We start from the raw sequence: 24,542 nt of genomic DNA on the forward strand, positions 1-24,542 counted from the left end.
TTTGATCTTCCAAAAATCCACCAAAGTGAAATCCCCATCAGGCGGTACGTACCCCATTGAGGAAGGCATTGGCACCAGCCCTTCTATTCATCTACCATGAGTGACCTTACCAGGAGAAATTTCCATTTCCACATGAGCACAGCTCTATGGGTAATAGCAATCTTAGAGGCTCTTCAAACATGCAGTCCCCAGGGAGAGCAAAAACCATCAGTCAAGCAATAGTTCGGGAGCAATTGCAGTGTCATTTAATCATGCAGATGAAAGAAGTCCGGTCAGTCCATGGATGAATGTGGAAAAATAATTACTGGCTTGTGTGTTTCTGAATAGGGTATTAACTGCAACTTGGTAATTTTAGACACAAGCTGAAAATTAAATTTTATCTTCTTCCAACAGTTTTATGAGTGCTATTCACAGAATTTCAACTGTTTAGTCTACCAGTAGATAAATTAGATTCTTTGCGATGAGATTCCTTTTTCTACATCAAAATAATAATTTTAATTGAGTTCTGTAAACTTAAGAAACTATTTTGTGCAAAGTTTCTAACATTATCGGCATGCATGTCAAAGTGAAATGATGACACATCTCCATCCATGCAAAAGAATGACATAAATTCAAAACATTCTCCTGGGGAACTGATGCGACCAAGCATTTCCTCTCCCTCCACTCCCATTCCACCTCACTCCCCCCCCCCCCCCCAATACCTGGATTCCAAAGGAATATCGGCCTCTGCGGTGTACAATGGGTGGGGCAGGGTAATGGGGAGGAGGGTAAAGCCCCCAGGGTTGCTATTTATATTTTCAGCCTAATAATGAAAAGACAATAATTTATTATTGAAAATGGCTTTATTGTTTTTGAAGTGTTCTCCATGACAATTAATGCCCTTTTGCATGCGCTCGAACCAATTTTCCCAACACTTTTTCAATGATATAGTGAGAGAGAGACTAAGGACATTGATAAAATAGATCAATTGAAGAGTCTGTGGCCACTGTTTAAGAGAAATTAGAAGCTTCAAAAGCTGCACCATAGCAACTCGTTCTTAGGTAGTATGTCAGTTCCATGGCATATACGCACACTCTTAAAATTGCTATTTTCTGCCATATAGGCGCCATGCTCACTTCTCAAAGGAGAGCATTTGGTATTAGCCCCATCTCTTTCTCCAGCATTAGATCCAGTCGAGTTTAAATAATTTACAAAGCCTAGCTATCGACTTCCAGTCATTTTCTAAATGGCTGACTGAAAGATTACAACTACAGAATGCCATGGTGATAGAAGAAATAAAAAGACTTATTTTTTTCTGAAACTTGATGTTCCTAATTTGTTTAAAATATGATATCATCACAAATATGGGGTCAGTGAGAAGAAATGAGTAATTTCAAACTCCATTTCATCCCATCAGAATTTAATGGTAACAACCTGCCAATGTCTACAATCAATTCAGACCAAATGTCATTAATCTATCAAAACTCATGTTCAAACCCCATGGAATATTATTTCTAGAAAAACGATTGAAATACATTTCAAATATTCCAGTTTCTATAAAAGGCATTAAAAACCTTGCAGTGACCCGCAAAGTAACTTCAAAAAAAGAAAATATTAACTTAACACTTATCATTGCTCAAGAGTGCAACGCAACGCAAAAGCAACGCCGGATGACGTTCACCATTTGTGGATGTACCGCCGTGCTTAAACTCATTTACTCCATTGTAACTAGGCACAAAAACACAGCAGCAGATGTACCACGAACTTCATCCAACTTGCCTTTGATCTCTTTTGGTGTTAAGCCTTTTGAATATTGAAATGCTTCACCATCCATATGAAATTTATTTCTTCCATTTTTATAATTAAACAAAAATTTATTAAATGAAGAATACAATGTAACTTTCCACTGCCCTTTATTCATGTGCAACTAGTTTCAACGCTCAAGCGTCATCATCAGGTGCAAATTAATGAAGTCGCAGTCCATTTATATACGAGGGTCATCCGGAAAGTAGTACCCGTTCGTGCCGCATGAAGTGCTGACGACGCGAGTAGCCGCTGGACGAGGTCAGATAGCTTCAGTGGCTTGTCTGCCTTCTCTGAGCCAAGTTGCGTGACGCTAGCATTGCCTGTGTTGTTTCTGTGATTGTTTACAATGTTTAAAAAAATTGAGAACGCCGCCAGTTGTGAAGTGAGGGCAGTGATTAAATTCCTCAATGCAAGAAACGTTCGCCCATGTGATATTCATCGCCAATTAAAGGAGGTGTATGGAGACAATGTAATGGACGAGTCGTCTGTTCGGCGGTGGTGTCGCAACTTCAACATGGGGAGGGGGAACACACACGACGATGAGCGTTCGGGGAGACCGTCTGTCATTACAGACCAACTGGTGAGCTCAGTTGACGAATTCGTGAGGAACGATCGGCGCGTCACAATTGATGACATCTGTGAGCATTTTCCCAATGTTTCTCGAACAATTGTTCATGAAATTGTTAAACACCATCTGCATTATGCAAAAATTTGTGCAAGATGGGTCCCTCGCGTATCTCAATGAGCTGGCGGCGAAGGACTATGCAGCAGGAATACAGAAACTTGTCACACGTTATGACAAATGCCTTAATTTGCTTGGAGATTATGTTGAGAAGTAGTTTAAAGTATCCTCTTTCAAATAAAATTTTTTATGTTTGTTAATATTTACTTTTGTGTCTTTATTTCACGAACGGGTACTACTTTCCGGATGACCCTCGTACCAATCATGAGGGAGAGGAGGGGTGGGTGAGAGAGGGGGGAGAAGGAGGGGAAAGAAAGTGGGGTTGTGATCGGCATTGATGGGGAGGGGGAAGAGGATTGATTGCTTGAGGTCACAGCCTGTGACCTCGAGCAATCACACTTCGCCAAACATCTATGGGAAGAAAATCATGGGAGTGATTTCAACGCGGAACTCTTACACCAGATGGAAAAAGGAATGAGGATGGACAAGTGGGAAGAGGTCGAAATCAGGAAGAATTTAAAAACGGGTCATTTGGTTAACGATTTATTGTTTGAATACCTCACCCCAATCCTGGAAGTACCTTCCCAGAAAGACCCAACAAACCCCCCACCCCATTGTTAACCAACCAATCACCTTTCCTGATGCTTAACACCCCTCTTCCCCCTCCCCATCAACACCGATCACAACCCCACTTTCTTTCCCCTCCTTCTCCCCCCTCTCTCACCCACCCCTCCTCTCCCTCATGATTGGTATATAAATGGACTGCGACTTCATTAATTTGCACCTGATGATGACGCTTGAGCGTTGAAACTAGTTGTACGTGAATAAATAACAGTGGAAAGATACATTGTATTCTTCATTTAATAAACATGAATTTCCACAAAGTTGAGCCAGGAACAATTGAATATTTTAACAAAAGTTTCTTGCTTCAATCAACTATGGCAATGAAATCACTCGATGGATGAAACTTTAGCAGCAGTCTAGTGAGAGATGAGGCTTACGGCAAGTAAACCTTTCCTGATGCTATAAAGGTCATCTCTTTGATTTTCTAAGGAATTATTGAGCAACCTACACATGAGGCTCTGCATTAATTCATTTTTGTTTAAATGAAGTTTGAATGTTTCTGTCAACACTGGATAAGTCCAGTATTGCCATGCCACTGTGTTCTTTTCATTATTCTGCAGATGTGACATTTAGATATTCTTAAGAAATGCCTTAATTTTTTTGTACAAGAGAAATCCGTAGGCAGTACATGACCATGAACCCCTTAGCTACTCTCTCAACCATTCCAAATTCCTTAAATGATCACAACTTAAGAAATGCAGCACAGATATATGCAACACTGAGGGTTCTGTCTCCCATTCCTGAACGACCACAACCCAAATAAGATCCCATCCCCTTCACATGCTGTCGCCACCACACAGCAATTTATCAGTCGTCCAATCTAACATGAGAGGGCCTCTAAAGAGAGGGTCGGGGGATGAAATCAATTTGCTTCCTTGAACAAAGGGGTGCACTTTGATTGATTCCAGCCGGCAAAGGGAAAAGGCAAGCGAGGGAGAGCCCCCCTCGGGGCAACGTGAAGACTTTACCGGGGGACCTCTAGCAAGGCCATTAACGAGATGTTGTCATGGCGGTTCCACTTGAGTAACTGCTGCCAGTAGGCATCGTCCTCTGCCTTGTTGTGCAGCGCATAGAGCACAAAGAGGGACGAGTGCAAGCGGGGCATCAAGATGGGGTGCAGGAGCCCGGGTGACGTCACCACCACGCTGTCCTCATCGTCCTCCCCCTCCTCCACGGCGCTCTGCCCTGGCTTCTCCCCTCCAGCACTGCACACAAAAAAACAAAAGGTGCAGGATTAACATGCAAGTGCTCCAGAATAGGTCTGCCCTCTTGGCTCTCCTCAGGATTCCCATGAAAAGGCCTCAACTAATACGATGTTTTTTCATGAAACACTCCATTTGGGTTGCTTTGGGGAAGTCCCCCGCAGTGATGCCTACCCAGGCACCGGATCAGGGAATGCTCACCAGATAGGGTGGCCACGGGGAAATAAAATACCCATTGAGGTGCTGGACCCAAACCAGCATTGCTCCCAAGCAGTTTAATGTTGGCCCATTATGGGTTGTGGCAAGAAAACACCCATAGCTGGTCCTCCGGGATGGGGCTTCGCTTTGGGCACACATCCGGGCCAAGTTTAAAAACAAACTTATCATTAGGAAGCCAACCAAACCTCAGAACAGGCAGATATTTTTGGAGACATACTGAACCAAAATAAGAACAGGAGCAGTAGACTGCAAAAAGAATACAAAACATGAGGAGACAGTTGATACTTGGGTAATTGATATCTGTGAGCAGTGAGGAAAGGGGGCTACGTACAAGAATGCAATGGTGATGAACGATAAATTTTGGATTGACACATCAACTCCCAACTCCTTGTCTAACAGACTCTTTGACTAACGCAGTGCTTTTTTTAAAGTCATCCAAAATGCTTAACAAGCAGGTGATCTGTTTCAACCATTTGAGCTTGTACCCCACCACTGCAATGTTCATTGCTTTCGCTACCTTCCTCTATACTCTCTGGTCAGAACTAAGGGATGCTTGCAAGTACAACACCAGGGGTAAGGATAATCTTCGTAATGGCCATTGCCGAGTAGCAGTACTACAAAAAACCCCAGAAGTTTCAGGAAGACTGCTGTTTCATCGACTTCCTGAAGAGCTAAAACAAATACTTCCCCAGTAAAAAAATTTAAAAAAAATGTTAAAAGGCTTCTTTGTAAATAACATTTTTTACAGTATCTAAGAAAACATAGAAATTGAATTTGTATGTATGCAACTCTAATAAACCTGCAAATTTGATTGAATCTTTGATGAAGCGCATACAAAAACGCATTGTTCCGAGGTGTATAAATCTATCTAGCAATTCACAATTTACAATACTACGGCAAAAATGATGAAATATTCAAATATGCTTTTCATTCATGTTCAGAGATACTTTTAAGGAAAATTTATTTTTCAGCAAAGCACTAGAGTGCAGTCATCTTGAGACCCCATAAGAAAACCCACTGATGAAATGGCCAAACTCTTACCAGATTGAGTGGGCGTCTGGATCAGCCATGTGCATTAGTCAGAGACAATTCCGTCAACCAATCAAAGATAATCAATTAGTGTTAGCTGGTCTCTAACAACGTAATGAACCAGTGAAAAAACAAACAAATATTGAAGCTGATCTTTAATATTTATTGCTTTGATGTTAATTCCTTACATAGTTTGAGTTGAGAAAAATTAAATGAATAAAAACACAGTGCATACTTTGGAAACTGCACTTACATTCCAATGAAGGTACAAAACTTAATAACGAATTTACCTATTCTGTTTCCATCAAAGCCCAAATAATTTGGGCAGAGAAGCTACTTAAAACCATGCTGCATAGAAACTGGCGTGAGAACATTGATTGATACTCATTGCAGCCAAAGGGTGCCAATTCAAAACATTGAAGAAAGGCGCCACCAGAGTAGCGTCAGCTCCCCTCACTCACCCGATTGGCTTGGTGTGAGTGGCGTCGCGGCTGAAGAGGATGAGCTCATGGTGGTGATCAGGCAGGGCAGGGAAGAGCAGGCGGCAGATGGCGTACAAGCGCAGAGTAAGTGACGCCAGCTCCGAGACGGCATGCGGGAGCAGGAGTGGATGCACACGCACTCCACCGTACGTGGCATTGAATGCAGAGGCGAGGGAAGACACCAGGCAGCCCAGGGGATGATGCCTGCTCTCGGTGGCCTGTATCAAGCAAAAGGGGGGGGGGGAATTGCGCATCAAATGACCAAGCGTTGAAATCCACCCAGAATATGCAAATAGAAGAGAGATTCAGTCAACAATTGCGTGAATCATTCAAGAGGAAGGCAATGCAAGTTCACCAGTGGAGAGCGGTGTGTATCTCTCACAATATCAAACACCTCCACCAAGGAAGCAGTGGCGTGCGTCTCACTTCAACAAACCAATGAAGGCAGACAAAAAATACAACAGGTCAGGGTGAGGAGGGCTATGCGTCATTGCCACTTAATTCCAATGACACGGGAATTTGGCATGCCTGGTGATCACCAAGAGACAATGTCCTCAAAAAAGAGGAAAACCTTTGTTAAGCATCTGTCTGAAGGGTGGGGGCAGGGAGGGCTTTCAGAATGGGCCAGGGAGGGTCCAAGGGCAGCTCGCCACAACACTTGCGTGAGAGAAGACAAAGACCACATCACTGGGAATGGGAATGGGAACCAGTAGTCCAGAAGAGGAGCAGGGAGTCTGCCTTCCTTACAGATTCCCCGATTATGAACCCAAGGGCATAAACATGCTGGACATTAGAAGATGTCGGTTAAACAGAACAAGCTTATGTTTTTGACGCAAAGAAAGATGTTGGAGAGAATGCATAAAAGATATCATCAGTTCACAAATTTACTTTCTCAGCCATTAGCAAGAAAGAGGCAGGAGATGAAGGATGCCATTCTGCTTTAAAAAAAGTAAAAAAAAAACAGTAGGAAACCATGAGAGAACTTGACTTTGCTTCAATCTAGCCCCAAGGGGATAAACACAATCCACTCTTGAGCAATGCAACACACCAATACCTATCTAACTGCTGGTTGCCAAAAGAATAAATATGAACTGATTAGAATTATGAGAGCCATTTAGTCATGGAAGCTATTCAACAATTGTTGCAGAAATATTAAATAAACTTATGCCCTTCATTAATGGTCTAAAAACTTATTGGATCTGATCGGTGGTGCTAACTTCTATAGTCGCGAGGTTCATAACTAGCTAACATGACTGAAGCACGTACAGGCCTGTAATCAATAATTTGTGGTGAGTTATTGAAGGAAAGGTGAGTTATTGAAGGAAAGGTGATTTAAAATGGTTTGTTAATAAATTCCATGTTTTCATGATTCCGTATTTTTATTATTACCGCCATTGTTTGTCATAGCACAAAGCAACGATTGACAATTGTCTACAATGGCTACTTGTTAGCATAGATGAACCTTACCACTCAAGATTTTGTACTATGCCTTTGCTATTAATTTGGGTTACTCCTCAGCAGAGAAAATTGACCAACATGAGATGCTCTTCATTTTTTCATGTTGACGTTTCACAAGTTGGTGAAAGTTTATGTTCAATCAGTTGTATCACAAGTAAGCGGTGGCTTATAACCAGACTGCAACTTATATAAAAATACCATCAACTCAGTAATCAAACCAAAAGTCGGCTTGGTAGAGTTCACCCAGTACTAAGCCCTATATGGCATATGAAATTCACACATTGGCAGGGTGATAAGGGGGGGCCAGTTACTTTCCGTGTCGGTCATTGATTCTCAGGAAGTTCTTTATCTTTAGTTGAATTATAAGCTGTCTCTGACTTAGGGTATTACTTTTTACAATGATTGGGACATACATTTCATAAATTACAAGAAACTGCAGGTGATGCCACGGCAGTAACTCTTTAAACTGAGTCATCCACAATATGCGCATTACAATGCAACAATTTCAGAGAGTAAAAATCATTCACCTTGACCGGGATAACTGTCGTAGAGTTTATATCAATGTTTATGTAGTGTGCAAAGAAAAATAACTGTCCTCGCAAATGGCTTAAGTGAAAAAGTTTTCAATTCTGCATTAAAATTAATTGTTCCTCATTTACCTGACTTTACTTGACTATGTCACATGGAATAGTAAGACTGGTTTGAAAAATAATTTGGACAGAGGAAGAGGAACATGCAATCATTGTCTGCATTGTGTCCAATGTTGGGCATGGTTGGAATAATTTGCTGTGACTTGCAATTATTATTTTTTAAGACTAAAATAAGCTATTTTCCTATCATCCAACAGGAGCATCTCTAGCAAACATGAAATCAAGTAAATATGTTCCCTTTGATTTAGCAAATCACTGGAGATGTGTACATTTTCACTTTTACAAATACATTTTGTAATGATGTGTATTACTGTGAGATAATCTTGATGCTAGTAAAGCCATTTCATTATTATCAAAACACTTCTCACTTTCACTTTAAAAAGAGCATGTATTCAATTAAAAAAATGACAAGATAAGCATCAAACAGTAAGGCCATCAAATGAGTGGGGAAGCAAGTTTTTGCATATTTCCAAAAAAATTTCAATATTAAAATTATCTTGGCTTTATAGTTTTGTCACAAATGACCTCAGTGATTGAGGCATCAAAAAATAAATTACTTCTACTTATAGTTTTGTATAAATGCACATGGCAAAATAAGTTAAATCATCACCAAAAGAAGTGACAATGTGAAAAATACATAATTCCTTCATGAAATTGACGCTCCCAGGTTATGTGCAAAGGATTATGCTCATTAATAATAGTGAGTATTATTCCCTCTTAATAATTGTTTAATTAAAATGAGTACTCAGCTCAAATTTAAGAAACAACTTAATGCAATTTAACGCAACAACTTGTGCAATGTCACAGGTAATTGTAGTCATGCATGATGTGCACACAGTCCATGAGGTTGAAGCCAACTTTAAATAACTAGGGTGAGCGTGCACCTACTTTGACAATTTAAAGAAATCAATGGAGAAGCTGTGACTGTAACTTGCATTGCTAATGCTGTTGCATTGTAATGCACATCAGTGGATTACTCTGTTAAAGTTCTTATCGCAGCATCTCCTGCAGTTCCTTTACTTTGTCTACGGGAAACACCTGTGTGTTTAAATTTAATCCGGTAAAATGGGGCATAATAAACACAACCACGGCATTTCATCATAACCACTCGTTCCTTGAAAGCCCCTAAAATTTCAGTTATTTTAACTTGTGTTGTTCATGCTACGGTTCATAAATACATCCCAATATAAATTGATGGTCGGCCCCAAAATGAATATCACGTATGAAAAATGTGAAAAATATCGGATTGAGGGGTGGAAATAGTAATGGAGTAGAATAATGTGGCTGGTTGGAAGGTTGTTGGCATTCAATCATTCCAGGCATTAACAGGATGGCTAGATATATTTTAAAATTAAAAGGAAATTGTTCAACTGATCATATTTAGAGGGAGCTCAAAAGTTTCTGAGACACAGTGACCATCACTGAAAAGGCTACGAAAACTCCTTGTAGTGCAGATGACACGTTCAATGCGGAAAAAGTAGCTCTTTTGAGCAAGGGAAGGGGAAAAAGAAGAAAAGAGAGAAAAGGCAAATGCGACGCGACGCTTGGGGCCAATACGAGTGGAACAAAAAAGCTGAAGTCTTTTGTAATTGGCAGAGGTGTTTTCCAGGAGTTGGGTCCTTGCCCACAATTATGATCACAATGAAAAAGTATGAGCGATGAGTTCAAATTAAGAATCTCGGATAAACAAATATGTTTGAAAGTTTAACAGGGAGAGGAGAAAAATCAAAACATTTATCCACAATTCCTCACCTTAAATCACATGCATAGAAAAAATGTAGCCAATGAAGTTCACCACACACCAGCAATGGAAATCCAATGGAGATATTAACTCATTGGAAGCAATTGCGTCACATAAAAATTGTGAGATGATGTGTAAGAAGAGATGAGATTGCCAATTTGATTTGGCAAAGATGTTTTTAAGAATGATTGTTCAAGGCTTGTAGAAGAAGACAAGATTATCTACTTTTCCAAACAATGGTCTAAAATTCAGTCTTTGGTATCATACTACGATGTCAAATACATGGCTTTGGTCAGTGCGGGTGATTTGTGACCGAGCAGGCCTCAGCTACGGGGAGATCATTGCTTCATTTCTGGAGAAAGATGATTCGGAGAGAGATGAGGAGGAGAATTCAGTATTTTCCACACACAGAGAATACCATTTTTCATTTAAATTTGTGCATTATGATTTTAATACATTAATTTTGTTGAAATTTCGGTCTCCACCACTACTGGAAGTCACCGTATAATTTGAGATTTTTTAGTCCGGTCAAAGTAATAACTACCACGAAAACTTTACTGTTAATATTTCATGCGCTCATTTATGGTAGTTTTTGTCATACTTTATCAAGATGTTCATTATAATTCAATGTGAAATCATCAATATGCTATTACAAGCTTATATAACAATATTGGCTATATGGCTCATCAAAGTTCAAATGTTTTTGCTCTCTAACATTAGTTATCTTTGTAGAGCAGATAATCATGTTCCAGAAGTGGCTAGGGCTGGATGGCAGTATTGATGAGGACATCAAGTTAAGTAAAAGACCCTAGCGCGCTCAATGACGAAAGGGCCCCTCACCTTAAGTGACACCTACCTTCAGCAGGTAGTGCTGAATGTCCTCATAAGACTTCTTGTCGAGGGAATGGCGCCCGAAGTGTGGTATAGTGATGAGGCCATCATCCCCCGAGCTGGACGTGCCCCTCTCGCATTTGGCAGCGCGAGTGGTGGTGATGGCGCCCTCTTTCCCACACTGCTGCAGCTTCTGCTTTAGCCTCAGCTGCGAGCGAGTGATGGCCACGGCAACATTCTCCCACACCCTCTGCCATGCCTCCTCGCCCAACCCTCCACCGCCAACCACCCTCTCCCCACACGCCCTCACCTCACTTATCACCACAAAGTCAGTCTCGTCTTCCTCCGTCGTGAGCCCCAGCTCCTCCCGGCAGTGCTGGAACAATGACTTCCACTTCTTCGACGATGGGACGCAGAGCCTGCCAAAGGAGCTAGAGAAAGGAGCGCGTATCAAAAAGTATGGTCCATGGAAAGTGATCACCCGCCAAAGGGGGGAGTGAGTGGAAGAGGCCAATGGCTGGGGTCTCTGCAGCCATGGACACTGATGGACACACACGTTGCCATGTTCCCATGAACAAAGTCCACCACAACCAATCAATTCACCTCTCTTTCATTCAATATATCGTGCTGATGAATACTTATCATTAGGGTCATGAGTGCTTACTTACCTTCTGCACCTCCAAAATGCATTTCATGCTTTATTAAGGCAACAATAACAAGAATGTTAACTCTATATTTTACTAAGCAAAGGATTAAGTAGCCCATTTCATTAGCATCTTTGTGGAGCACTTACTCATCAATAATTCATATAAAATGTACTCCAACTGTTCAACACATATACATTTCTAAGTTTTAGTTTCCATTTATAAATTCTGAGATAGTTCAGTACCATTAATATATGGATAATGGATATTATTTGACTAGCAATTATGTCCTGGATTGTTTTTTCAGCCCATTATTTTTTAAATAATTTCTTTTCCAATGCCAATACATGACAGGTTATATTTTGTTAAGGTTCTGATTTTTCATAGTGTTCAAATTAATCCAAATCTTTTAATGTTTTTGTCAAGGGAAGAATGGCAGATGGAATTATTAGTTAAGGATTAAATTCATTAAAGTATATACATAGGTTCAGAATATTAAGTGATGCTAATTGCATCAGTAAATGGGGGGCCATGAGTGTGCAGAGGGCTGAAATTCGTAGACTAGAGGAAAAGAGTCAAACATTGGTGCAGCAGTTTTATATTACTGAAGATAATAATATTACCCTGGGATCCCTATTCAACAAATGATTGCCAGATAAAATGAAGCCTGTGCAATGGCCATTAGAAGAGCAAAAACACACTCGCAAATAAACAAGTGAGGCAAAGGCAATACACCCAAGCCTATATTTTATGAACACTAAAAGACATACTCATTTGTTGGTAACTTTGTACTACTTTCACCACCTAAAATAAATTGCAGAAATCTCAGTAATCTGCCAGTAATAACTGAAATTTCAGATTGGAGAGTAATAAATTGGGAAATGACCCTGAACGTAATGAGTTAATTAAGTAAATATTGTGTGGAATGTATTGATGAGATGACATAATAGCTCTCTCTATCTATGACAGAGGTGAAGATGAAGTAATTGGTGTTGAGGAGTTATTTATTTAACATTTTTTATTGGGGTGAGATCAAGTATATATAGTCCCTTATTCCGACTAATCCCTAAATATTGCATTTAATACAATGACAGAACACCATGCACCAGGAGGATGACCCACCTGCCAAGGGGGGAGTTGTACCTCTGGGTAAGCAGGCATGGCACGGAACGTGCCTCACCATACACACACTTCCTCTAGCGTCAACAGTGCTCATGCTCCAAAATCCTCTTGGTACATACATACTCTGCACCTCACCTATACTAACTAATGACTTTTCTGACTGCATTAAAGTTTATAAAAATTTCATAAAACATGGTGACAATGTAAGCTTTCCATGCATTTTATTAACTAAAGTCGAAATTTTCTCAGTGATGTGATATATGGATTTCTCACAATGAACTTTGAGATTTAAAGTATCATTTGCGAACAAATGCTTATTGAAACTAAGCTGAGCAAATTAAAAGTCGGTCTTAACAAGTAACCCAGAAAATCAAAACAACATCAGAGAATACAAAACATCAAAATATATTGACTTTGTGAAAAACTAAAAGAAAACATCACCAAAAATGACATGGGTTGATAAACTGCAAATATCTCGCAGAAAGACAGCATTGATAAGGCAGCAAGAAAAGTATTAACTTGAGTCGTGTTTCGGAACCGACTAAAATAACAAAACATTATCAAATTCAAAAGGGAAGATGGCTACCACATCATTTGCATGGAAAAGAAACTTATCCGCCATTAAGAAATGATGAAGTGCTCGTGGCTTTGAAGTCTGCACAATGCATCTTAAATTTGTATACTTCAATGGTCGCCTCATCAGAACTTATGCAAAGAGAACTGAAGAAAACAGCAACCACATTTGAATCAAACCCTGCAGCAGTTACCAGCTGGAAGAATGACAGGTTAGGCCTTTGCACAACATGGCAGAAAATACCAACTATACCTTTGATGGAATATTATTTTCATTTTTTTCATCAGTACTTCAATTGCAGGTTATTTCATTTATTTTATTTCCATCGTGCCCTGTAAGTCACCACAAGGGTGTGCGGCAGGGGGTGATTACACGCAAGCCTACTTTTGACCAAAATACTTTTCCCTCCCAGCGAAATTGGACAACATTATTATGATCCCTTATAGTTTGTGGAACAAAATGACATTTGAAATCTGTCTGCTATACAATTAATCTCTCTGATTTTATCGACATGATCTCTCCTACCATTAAATGATGAGACTAGTAATACATTTTCAAAATCATTGCTAAAGATACATCCAATTTATGCAAGAGATTAAATCTTTTATTACACCTGAAAACATTCAGGGACTCTACAACCTAGGTCAATCTTTACAATTACTGCTCATCAACCATTTCACTAAAATTTCATTCCTCTTTTAAGAGTGAGTTTCAGCTTCCAATAGTGAGCTCACAGAGTTTATGGCTCATTGGCAGTGACTCAGTTTCCATTCATTGCACACGCAGGGACCAGAGTTAATCGATCCTCACTTGGAAGACAACATCCTTAGAGGTACTCGGCAGGGAGGAGCCATCAATCTCTTTGGAGAATATTGACAGCACTGGATCTGAAAGTGAATTCATGGTGTCCCAAATCTCCTCATTCCCTCCCTATTTTCCCATTTTTTCCTACCTAATTCCAATTCATGGTGTCCATTGCAGAATGAGGTCCTCAATTTCATTCATTTTTCTCCGATACTCAGGTCCAACCTATTCTACTGTCATCATCAAAATAATGCGCTGCTGGAATTTGACATTTCATCAATCCTGGCGTTTTATGCACACTTACCTCATGAATAAACATTATCTTAGTGGCAAAACCATTGCCATTAGAGCCATTTTTTTATTTTATCAAAAATATAGATACAATGGAATGATTAATTCCACATGCCATAAATTAGTGGTTTTTTCAACTTAGTGGTCCAATTTCAGCCAAGGGAAAAAATCAGGAAATCTACAACCTAAAATTTTTATTCAAACAAGTTATTCTTGAAGTGGTGACTAAGGATATCTGTAAATGCACACATACATTTCCAAAGTTTTGCCAGATTTAAAAAATAATAAAACCTAATATAGTCTTAGCCATTCAATTTTTTGATTCAGAAAATTAATTATTGTCTTAATTCATTCATAATTTTTCTACAGTCGAAATAATATTAAAAAAATATTACTTGTTTATGTTGTAATTTTGATTGATTCTTTGTGGCCAAACTGGATGTCACCAGATGGCAGTCAATGCCAGCTATTTTGAATTTCACATCCAAGATGTCAAAATGCAGCAAGTAATCACTTTTAAATATAAAAAAATATAATAAGTAACTAGAACTTTTTTCTCATATCAACAGAACATGGAAAATTATAAATCATGTAATATGCATAACCATAATGTTAAGTTATAAATTTGGAACAAGGTATAAGACTGGATACTTTTTAATATTTCCATTACTTATCAAATAAAAATAATTTGAAAATTTAAGTTTGAACTACTGAGTACCCCGAGCAATTCTTGGCACTTTGTATAAATTACTGTTGGAGATTCCCAAGTGCTGTGAATCTGATAGTGAGTTAGAAAGGTCAGCAAGTCAAGGAACCACTAAATCTTACGGTGATGAATTAATTATAGAATTTTTCTGTTTAGTAAAGCATTATTCATCTTCCTCGTTTCCATCCCAAGGAACTTGAGAAATGATTACACTACGTAAATTTGTGTCTGATTGCTATATAGTCGAACAAAAATCTCTTGGAAAACCCTAGCATTTTCTATGTATATTGTTATCTGGAAAAAAATTTGATTAAACCATTTTTCATGGATAACCATTGTTTTCTTCTCACAATTTCTTGTGCATAAACCATAGTCCTCCCTCTCTATCATTCCTCCCTCAAACCACCAAATCCCCATCACTATCAAACGTTTCCCTCCAGAGACACCCACAATTATTACCTCCAGTTAATCATATACCCTGGCTATTCCTTCCTCCAGATGGCTACTTCTTCTCAAGTACATAGACCTGAATAAGGGCCACATTTTTTGCTTCAGATTTGATCTCTTTACCAATAATATTCAATCATTTGACTTGCCTATGTTTTCTATCTGTTTTCCTCATTTCTATGAGTGTAAAAAGAAACTTAACATTTCCACCAAAAGAATTTAATATTTCACAACCATGGTTTCAATGCTGCACATCATCATCAGGTAAAGTACATCAACATTTTTCAACTTATATAGTCTGGATCCAAGTGGGGAGTAAGTGAGAGGAGAGTCCTCTTTTGCCTCCTACTCTCAGCTGCCGTTGACTTGGTTTTGCAATGATTTTGCATGACGATACAGTTGATGGAAGCCTACCCTTTCATACTGCCTGGCACAACACACAACCCAGTGGGCTGAGTCCAATAGTTACCAAGACTGATATTCACAATTTTGTCTATCATAGAATTATGGGATGAGGTGGTTTTCTGCTGTCTTCCTCAATGATGTTTTAAATCCGACCTTATCACTGAAATGGCTACCCCACTGGGGCCCTTGTAGCCACCTCACTCAGAAATACTGCAATGACTACCTTCCGCCTGGTTCCTGTCCTTTGAACTGTCTGGCATTGGCACTTTACCAGGAGCAATCATCATTTCCTTGGTCAACACAGACCAAGGCGTCATAGGTACATGCAAGCCCTTCTACCAGGCCGGGGCTGTAGTCCATGGGGAGGGAATTACGGCTTTGCAGTGCCTATATTTTGATATTGGCTAACATTAAAAATAAGATTACAATGGTAATATAATTACATCAATAATGATCTCCATTCATGACAATAGGTAAGCATACACACAAACCCTAGTCAAAATTGTCATAGTACAGCAGCACTTTACTTTGATGGCAATAGTATATCCATGGACAGGTAAATAAAAATATGCATGTAATTAAGTTTTGTCAAAATAACTAAAAGCAGTATGTTACATTAAAGACACCTTTGCATCGTATGTCCACTAAATTGCATAAACCACCACTTAAGTGTGGACGGAATGCTTCCAGCAGAGGAGAATGGGTTAATGGGGCTGGCTAGCTTGGATGGCACACTCAATACCCATGTGGCTCCAACCATAGTGCCACAACATTTCATCACTCAATGCTTCACTTGCAATTCAATGGAGTGAGGCATCAAAGCTCCTCCCCAAGATCAGATGGCTTCCTTGCCACTAGGCTGGAAAATCAAGACTTAGGAAATGGGGATTGGTGTTACCTGGGTGTCGGAGATGCACTTGATGCAGAGGGCCAGCCGTTGGAAGATTGAGGTTGGTCCCCTGACGGTGATGTGGGAGCCCTCTTGAAGTGAAAGGTGCCCCCATTGACCTTCACCTCTCCGTCCCATGACCCAGAGAGGAACCCCTCGAGGCAGTGCCCACCCGGGGCAATCGTCAAGCACCCACGCCCCCCAAACACGCCAATGCCACGCAGCTCACCCTCGTAGTGCGTGCCCTCTTCCAGGACCATCACCCCGTGGCCCTGGGCGGGAGAAAGAGAGGGGGGACACGTTCAAACCACCCACCCAGGTTTCATCTGGGTGGACTGCTACTGCAACCAAAACAGATTTGAAGGGCAAAAAAGTGTCACTTTTCTGGAAAATATGAATAAATAGTGACATTTTCATCTCAAATAGTGAACAATTGTGCATTACCAAGAGATGATATGGGCATATTGAAATGAAGTCATTGACTTTGTATGGCATGCAAATTCCATAAAGTTTCACCAGAGACAACAAATCATATGGGTATTTTAGTCCAATAGATGAAGCTAATAAAATAGTGATGGTGTTTTTGCGGCATTATGCTAAAAATCTGAATAATAGCACCAAAGTAAAAATGAACTGAAACATACTGTAAAACCTTACGTCGCATTAATTCAGGGCTACCATTCACCATACCGGTCAATTTTAGGGACTTCCAGACATTTAAAAAAAAAGAACCGATTATGGACCTTTTTCCTTAAGTTTAAGGATAATTGTTGACATAAATTTAAAAAAATACAGCCAAGCACCATTTTATTCAATCATTTAGCCTGTTAGTCTGCTTGTAACTCGAACTGCATTGCATATTATATAGTATTAAGAGATTCCTGTAATATCAACCTCGAAACAGAGGTGCCTTTTCATGAGAATAAAGAAATGAAGGCTGCTAACAGGGTATTTTATTTATATCAAAGCACAAAGGTTAGATAGAGGTAATTATAAAAAAAGGTTAAACAAAAATTTGATAAATTCAGCTCATTTTTAACTTTAATAAATGAATCATACTACAACAGTAATCTTTAACAAATAAAATGTAAAGCTCAGAGCTAAAACAAAATATGTCATTTACATATCCAGTAACTCAGGATACCGGCATATATTTCTTAGGGATCACACACGAAGATGATCAATCAAAAAGAACAAGAGTTAGCACTGTATCCTTAAAAATCAAAGGAAATGGCTCAACTACTCCGTGCTAAATTTGAGTCTTTGAGATAAGTAACTGTACAATTTCTATTTTGGTCAACATAAACATTAATCAAACAAATAAAACTCCATAAATATACCATCAACAGCTTTGGTTTCACAAGCATTTAGCACTCAGGGTATTTTCAACAGCTGTCAGTAATTTTGCCTTTCTCTTGTCAATTAGGATTTAGAGAAGCAGTGTCCACTGCTGCTTTCGATTTGCTTCCTTTATTTCAACCTGAGTCCTTTGAGCACTGAATCTACAATACCCACTTCTATAAATGCAGCCGCCTCACCAAGGAACACATGGACTATCTTTCATTACACATGTGTGGACTATCTTTCGTCTGGCTCCTAACCTTCCACCTATCTGGAATGGGTAACCCTACCAGGAGCCATTATCATTGCTGCCGCCAACACAGCTCTAGGGGTCTTTGGAATGCACAAGCCTTTCCACCACGTCCATGGGAAGGTTAACATGATTAAAGAGGTAAAGTTTCCCACCAGTAAACTATTTTGTAAACTAATACCTTAACATTTGGTATTTTCCTTCAAGATTTGACTTTCACAGCTGTCAAACCTCTTTTTAAGAGAGAAATGAAAGATCTGATGGCAAATTTCCATCCTATGTTGCTTCTTCCCATTTCCTCAAAAACATTTGAAATGGCTGCCCATTATCAACCATCAAGTAGCTCAGATGGACACCAAATAATCTCCAACACGCAACTTGGTTTCAGGGAAGGTTCACTCATAAAAAACTGAACTAACTTAACTGACAGAATAACTGTGAATAACTTTGCCAAAGCAAGAGGTGATTCATAAGTCATAGCTGCTCTAGTATGTGACTAACTAACTATCACCCCAGTGCCTTAGTCCCTGTTTTTGGTAAGAATTTTGAAGCTATTCGTAAGTATAAAATTATGGCTACAAAGTTGGTTGGTAATCATGTCATAAACAATGCTTGAAGTGAAGGATCCAGTCTCTGTGACACTACGTGATCTCAGTAGGACTTGCAGTTGTGTTAATCATTCCATATTATTTTCAAAGCAAGAATATCATGGCAACAAGGGAGTTGCACAGCAACTAATGAAGTCACATCTGGCTAATCACCTCCAATTGGTGGAGCTTGATGGATGTCAATCTGCTACTCTTTAAGTAAAATGTGGTGCCCCATGGGGCTCTGTGCTTGGCCCAGTACTTTTCATCATCCTGGTTAGTGATTTACCCCATAATATAAAATCTAAGTTTGTTTTATATGCCAATGACACCATTTTTGTACAAAAATGCTCGCATTGGGACAGTGCAAAGGCACTATCTAGTGCTGCCCAAAGGCATATTAAGAAATGGTTTGATATTAATCATTAACATTTCAATGCTAAAAAAACCAGCATATTGTAAGCAGTCTTTAAATTTATAAAAAAACTGAAATGAAACTACTAAAATACTAGGTATTTATATTGATACAAAACTTAATTGGGAGACAAACATCAGTCAGATTTGTAATAAACTGAGTAAAGCTGTGTATATGTTAACAAAGCTCAACTTTCTCCTTTCAAATGAGTATTCTTTCAATGAGTATTCAATCAGTATTCTTTCGATGTATTTTTATTATGCATGGAATCATGTGTGCTTAGTTTTCTTTCGAATCTTGTCTTGAAGGCTCTGATTCATGTGAAAGTTAATTTAGAAATATAGCCATTAAGATCTGATACCCATTACTATGCCATTAGAGTTAATGCTAACTCATTCTGTCGTGAACGGTGTTGTTCTTGATAAGAAACACTGTAGACTGAATTCAACTTATAACTCATATTATAATGTAAACATTTGTCCAAATAACTGGCTGCCAACTCAGTTTTAAGAAATTGGTATGTAACTGGATACTTGCACACCCGCTTTATTCGATTAATGAACTTTTTTATTCAAAACTTTTATCTCATTTAAGATTTTATGCAGTGTTAGTTTATATATTGTACTATTTAACTTGGCGACAGCTAAAATGCTCGTACCATTTATCAACATCAATAAAGTATATTATTATTATTCCCGCAGTGACACAAGTGCGTAGAAATTCTATATGCACTAAGAATAAATTGCCTGACATGTGCTTACAGCAGCATATTTAAACATGAAAAAATTAGTAAGATAGGCAATCTTTATGGAAGATATGTAATCTAGTTTTTTATTTTGTCACTCATTAATAAATTCATAGTTTTAATTGTACTGTCATGTCACTTATGTTTAATACACTCTGTAGATTTCTTGGCTTGCCCTTGGATTGCCAGGATCTTTCCTGCCCTGGGAGAAAATATAAGTGTCCAATAAATATTTATGCCTTTCCAGCATTTTCAAGGGAGGTGCGAGACAGCATGAGTTGAAGGCAAACTAGAATTCATGGAAATCATTGATTTCATGACATGATGATAAGGTGACATGTGGTAACTGGCATGTGCTATCCATTTATTTGGAGTAGGGCGGGGAAGCAAAGCGAATGCCCTTAATCCCATTGATTCACCTCCAACATTCTCATATGCTTGGCAACACTTGTCATTCTTCATGAGCCCCTGAGTGATGGCACAAGTGGACCCATTGACGGCAGCAGGAAGAGTTCACACATTGACAAAGGCAGACAACACAAAATGCAACCAGAAAGCTTTGTTCTTAGAGGCACTTCATGTTCATCTCTAAATAGGCACCCTTTACGATGCATAGGTATGGAAAACACACAGCTATTCCACACAATTATATGAGGGGGCGTCAAATGAAATCCGAGCAGCCACAACAACGTGAGCGTGCCATGGTTTAATTTACAAGTAATGAGCAAAAGCGTCAATATGCACATGTATCCCCCTGGGAGACGAAACGATCAATTCCAGTTTTGTGGAAAGAGGTGGTTGCGGTGTGCACCCTTCTCGGAATCTCCCACTCGTGCCCACTCGTCAGGGACAGGCATGTTCACCACACAGCACAGACACGCGAAGGACGATGAAAATCCCATGCTCACTCAGCCCCCACTAAACAATCCACACCTCTCTGCTCTTCTTCTTTGCTTGCCTCTCCACTCCTACACCCGGACCCACACACACGCCACACCAAGGGTAAGAAAAGAGAGAAACTCTGCACTTCCACATCTTGACGTCTACTATACACTCCTCGACATTTCATCAGGAAGGAATTCCACCAAGTTAAACCTGAACCTGTAATGCTCACACCAGACCAGTTCGCGCACCAACAAGGACATAACCCAACAGCTGCAAGCACCCGTGAGTTGTCACTGTGCAGTTCTCCTACAACTGCGATAGCAGTTTCGATGCGTAACCACAGTGTGTCCACCTTTTGCACGGACTGCGTGTTATGGTGGGTGTTCGGTTTCCATTTGACCCCCTCTAATAAATTCATATGGAATAGAATATTTTTTTTCGTTTGTACACACCATGATGGAGTTCCACAAAGTTAGCTTCTGTGACACCCATGTTTAAAAATGGAGACCGGGAGGAACCCAGTAATTATAGGCCAATATCGCTTACCTCAATCTCCTGTAAGATTCTTGAGCACATCATTGTTAGTTCAATAATGAGGTACCTCGATAGCCAAGATTTATTGATTGATAACCAACACGGGTTCCGTAAGGGAAAATCCTGGGAAACTCAACTCGCACTCTTTGTTCATGATATAATGCATTCCCGCAAAAGTAATATTCCAGTTGATGCGATATTTCTTGATTTTAAAATAGCTTTTGATAAAGTCCCTCATTGCAAGTTACTCGCTAAGTTGGAAACATATGGAATACACGGGAGTGTTATACGCTGGATTAGAAAATTTTTAAAAATCGTGTTCAAACAGTCGTCCTGGACGGTGTATCATCCGATATCGACCGTCAAGGTCACGTCGGGTGTACCACAGGGAAGTGTCATAGGCCCCCTCTTGTTTCTTATTTACATAAATGACCTCAGCGCCATGGTTAATAGCAGGCTCCATCTTTTTGCTGACGATGCGGTGATTTAAGGGGACATTCGAAGTCACAATGACAGAGTCGCGTTAGCTAACGACCTAAATGCAATCCAGACTTGGTGCGATACATGGCAATTGGAATTAAATTTGAAAAAATGCATAGGAATATATTTTTGGGAAAAGAGTGACACCCCCACATTTAGTAACAAAGTGAAACAAACAGAAATCGCGAGGGTAGATTCCTTGAAATACTTGGGTGTAACAATTACTCACGAACTGTCCTGGGGAAAGCACATACGGGAAATATGCGGTCATGCTAATAAAAAATTAAGATTTGTAAAAAGAGTGCTGGGTAAATGTGACAAAAAAGTGAAGGATTGATGTTTTCTTGCCCTAGTCAGGCCCCACCTAGAGTATGCTGCCAGTATATGGGGTCCTCAAGAGATAAATAGATAAATTTAATTTCGGAATTGGAACGAGTTCAGCGGAGGGGGGCTAGATTTGTCAAAAATTGTTATGACCAATGTAGTAGCGTAACTACTTTGCTAGAAAACTTAGGCTGGGATTCCCTTACACAGCGGCGTTTACAATATAGATTAAACTCATTAAAAACATTTAAAGATGGGTCCTTTCCGATGACATCAAGAACATAATACGAACCCCAACGTATTACGGGCAGAGGGATCACGAATATGAGATCAGAGAGATTGACTGCAAGGTAGACATGTTTAAATGGTAATTTTTTGCGAGAACAATAAGAGACCAGAATGCTTGTAATCCAAATCCCCCAGGAGCCGGCTCGACATAATAAGTATTAACCTACAAGGTAGCGACTGCGCATGGTTTTACGATTATATTTACATATTTTTTTTGCAGGTTCCCCTTACCTTTCCCCATCCATTTGAAAAACCCTAACCCCCTCATCCCTTACCCTTTCCTCCTGGTGCTGCACCCCCTGCCACACACCTTTTTGGTGGCTTGCAGGGTATTGATATAGATGTAGAAAGTTACCCAATCCACCATTGCAAATGTGAGCCCCTTCGCCTCTCCTCAAACGTGCAATGGGAAGGTATCGCAAAGATCATGATGCACAGATTCTGTTCCATGACTTTTTAATTCCAGGCCAAGAATAAGGAATTGGGAAGGAGCACTCGATTGAGCAATCAACATTGGCATTACACTTCTTCCCGCCAATTCACCCGCTGGGTGTATTCTGATCAGATCTTCATGCAAACGTGCTTTGAATCTCTCTCGGTGCAGCCCTTATATGAGCATCCATCAAATGTGCCAAACTGAGAAAGAGGAAACATTGCACACTACGCTGGTGATTCATAGCTTTTAAGCATCCACAAACCACTCTTCTTTTTGTGCCACACAACAGTGAAAACATCATACAAAACACTGGTATCCCACTGCACCCCACGTCGTGGCAGCACTTTGCTGTGCCAAGCTCGAGGAATACATGGATAATTTCTGAAGCACAAGGCTCTCGCACAGTGCACATGCTAAACAATGAATACATGAATAGACCGGGGGTATTCCCGGGTACATGTATAACGATGCACGGTGATTGGGTGGCCATGGCCTGCTACAACAATCGCCCACCTGGTCTACTGCCTCTCTGTTTTCCAACCCTATTCTAGAGTAACACTTCAAAAATTCAATTATTACACCAGTTTCCTTATGACATCCCTTGCCCTTCAATAGAAAATTTGGGGTGACCAACGGTACACTCATGACTTCTCCACAGACAGGAATCTTATGGGCTACTATTTATTGGACACTTATACTTATTGGACATATATATTTATTGGACTTAGTGAGACTCTTATGACCCCGAAAAAACTAGATGAGGAATGACCAAATGGTGAGAGGTCAAGAGTGAGGAAATAATGTGCTATTGCCCACCAGCACCATCAATCTGAAGTGGCACATCCATTTTTGAGGGTTTTCACCAGGTGCCTACTATGCCAAAAATTAGAAAATAAAAATAGAAAAGGTAAACGCACAGACGTACACAAGGAAACTGAAATTAGGTTTCAATAACATCTACTAGCTACACACAGCCTATCCTTAAACTATGGAAGCATTAAGGCACTCGTGCATAGAAAACAGTTTCTCTTTCATTGCATATGAATGAAATGGAGATCTGCAAAGAGGGGGGAAGTGGGTAGGGCACAAAAGAGTGAAGAAACAGGGAACGCATCACTCACCGCAATGGATCCACGCACAAAAGTCCCCTCGTGGTAAATGCCATCCAGTGAGACGATCAAACCACTTCCGCTCCTCTCGCCTCGCTCCCACATGCCCAGGTACTTCTGGCCTGAGGAACAGAGGACGGCCCCATTAATGTGGTGCAACAACACAGGCAGATAGGGCTCTCCAAAGGCCTACTCCGAGGGAGGGTGCTGGGCGAGAGTGGTGGTGGTTGGGCAGAGGAATTATTTGGATTTTCTATAAAGGCATTTGACAAGGTTCCCCGTGGTCACCAATTTATTAATTCAAGTTCGCTAGCATTAATAAGAGTACATTAAATTGGTTTGAAGACTTTCTGTTGGAAGAGGAGCAGAGAGTAGTCCTTGATGGCACCAGTTCTGAAGGCGTACGAGTGACCTCTGGTGTACCTCAGGGAAGTGTATTCGGGTCTTTGCTTTTCTTGATATTTGCTAACGAATTAAACCGTGAAGCGAAAAGCAAGATTAGGATGTTCGCGGATGACAAGATGATTTACTGGGAGGTATCTGGGGAAGAAGATCGATTTATC

The 24,542-nt window shown here is 39.9% G+C and overlaps 1 protein-coding gene across 1 annotated transcript in view; it reads right to left on the reverse strand.

Moving 5' to 3' along the window:
- Als2 (Amyotrophic lateral sclerosis 2) overlaps positions 1 to 24,542 on the reverse strand; it is a 62,348-nt gene that overhangs the window by 10,837 nt on the left and 26,969 nt on the right. The window contains exons 6-10 of the mRNA XM_071591055.1: positions 23,992 to 24,101; positions 16,595 to 16,857; positions 10,729 to 11,134; positions 6,003 to 6,241; positions 4,060 to 4,296 (exon numbers count right to left, since the gene is read on the reverse strand). Coding sequence (XP_071447156.1) covers positions 4,060 to 4,296; positions 6,003 to 6,241; positions 10,729 to 11,134; positions 16,595 to 16,857; positions 23,992 to 24,101 — 1,255 coding nt within the window. The remainder of the gene's footprint in view (positions 1 to 4,059; positions 4,297 to 6,002; positions 6,242 to 10,728; positions 11,135 to 16,594; positions 16,858 to 23,991; positions 24,102 to 24,542) is intronic.

This window comes from Hetaerina americana, unplaced genomic scaffold, assembly GCF_022747635.1.
Source record: "Hetaerina americana unplaced genomic scaffold, ioHetAmer1.1.p SCAF_41, whole genome shotgun sequence".
NCBI lineage: Eukaryota > Metazoa > Arthropoda > Insecta > Odonata > Calopterygidae > Hetaerina > Hetaerina americana.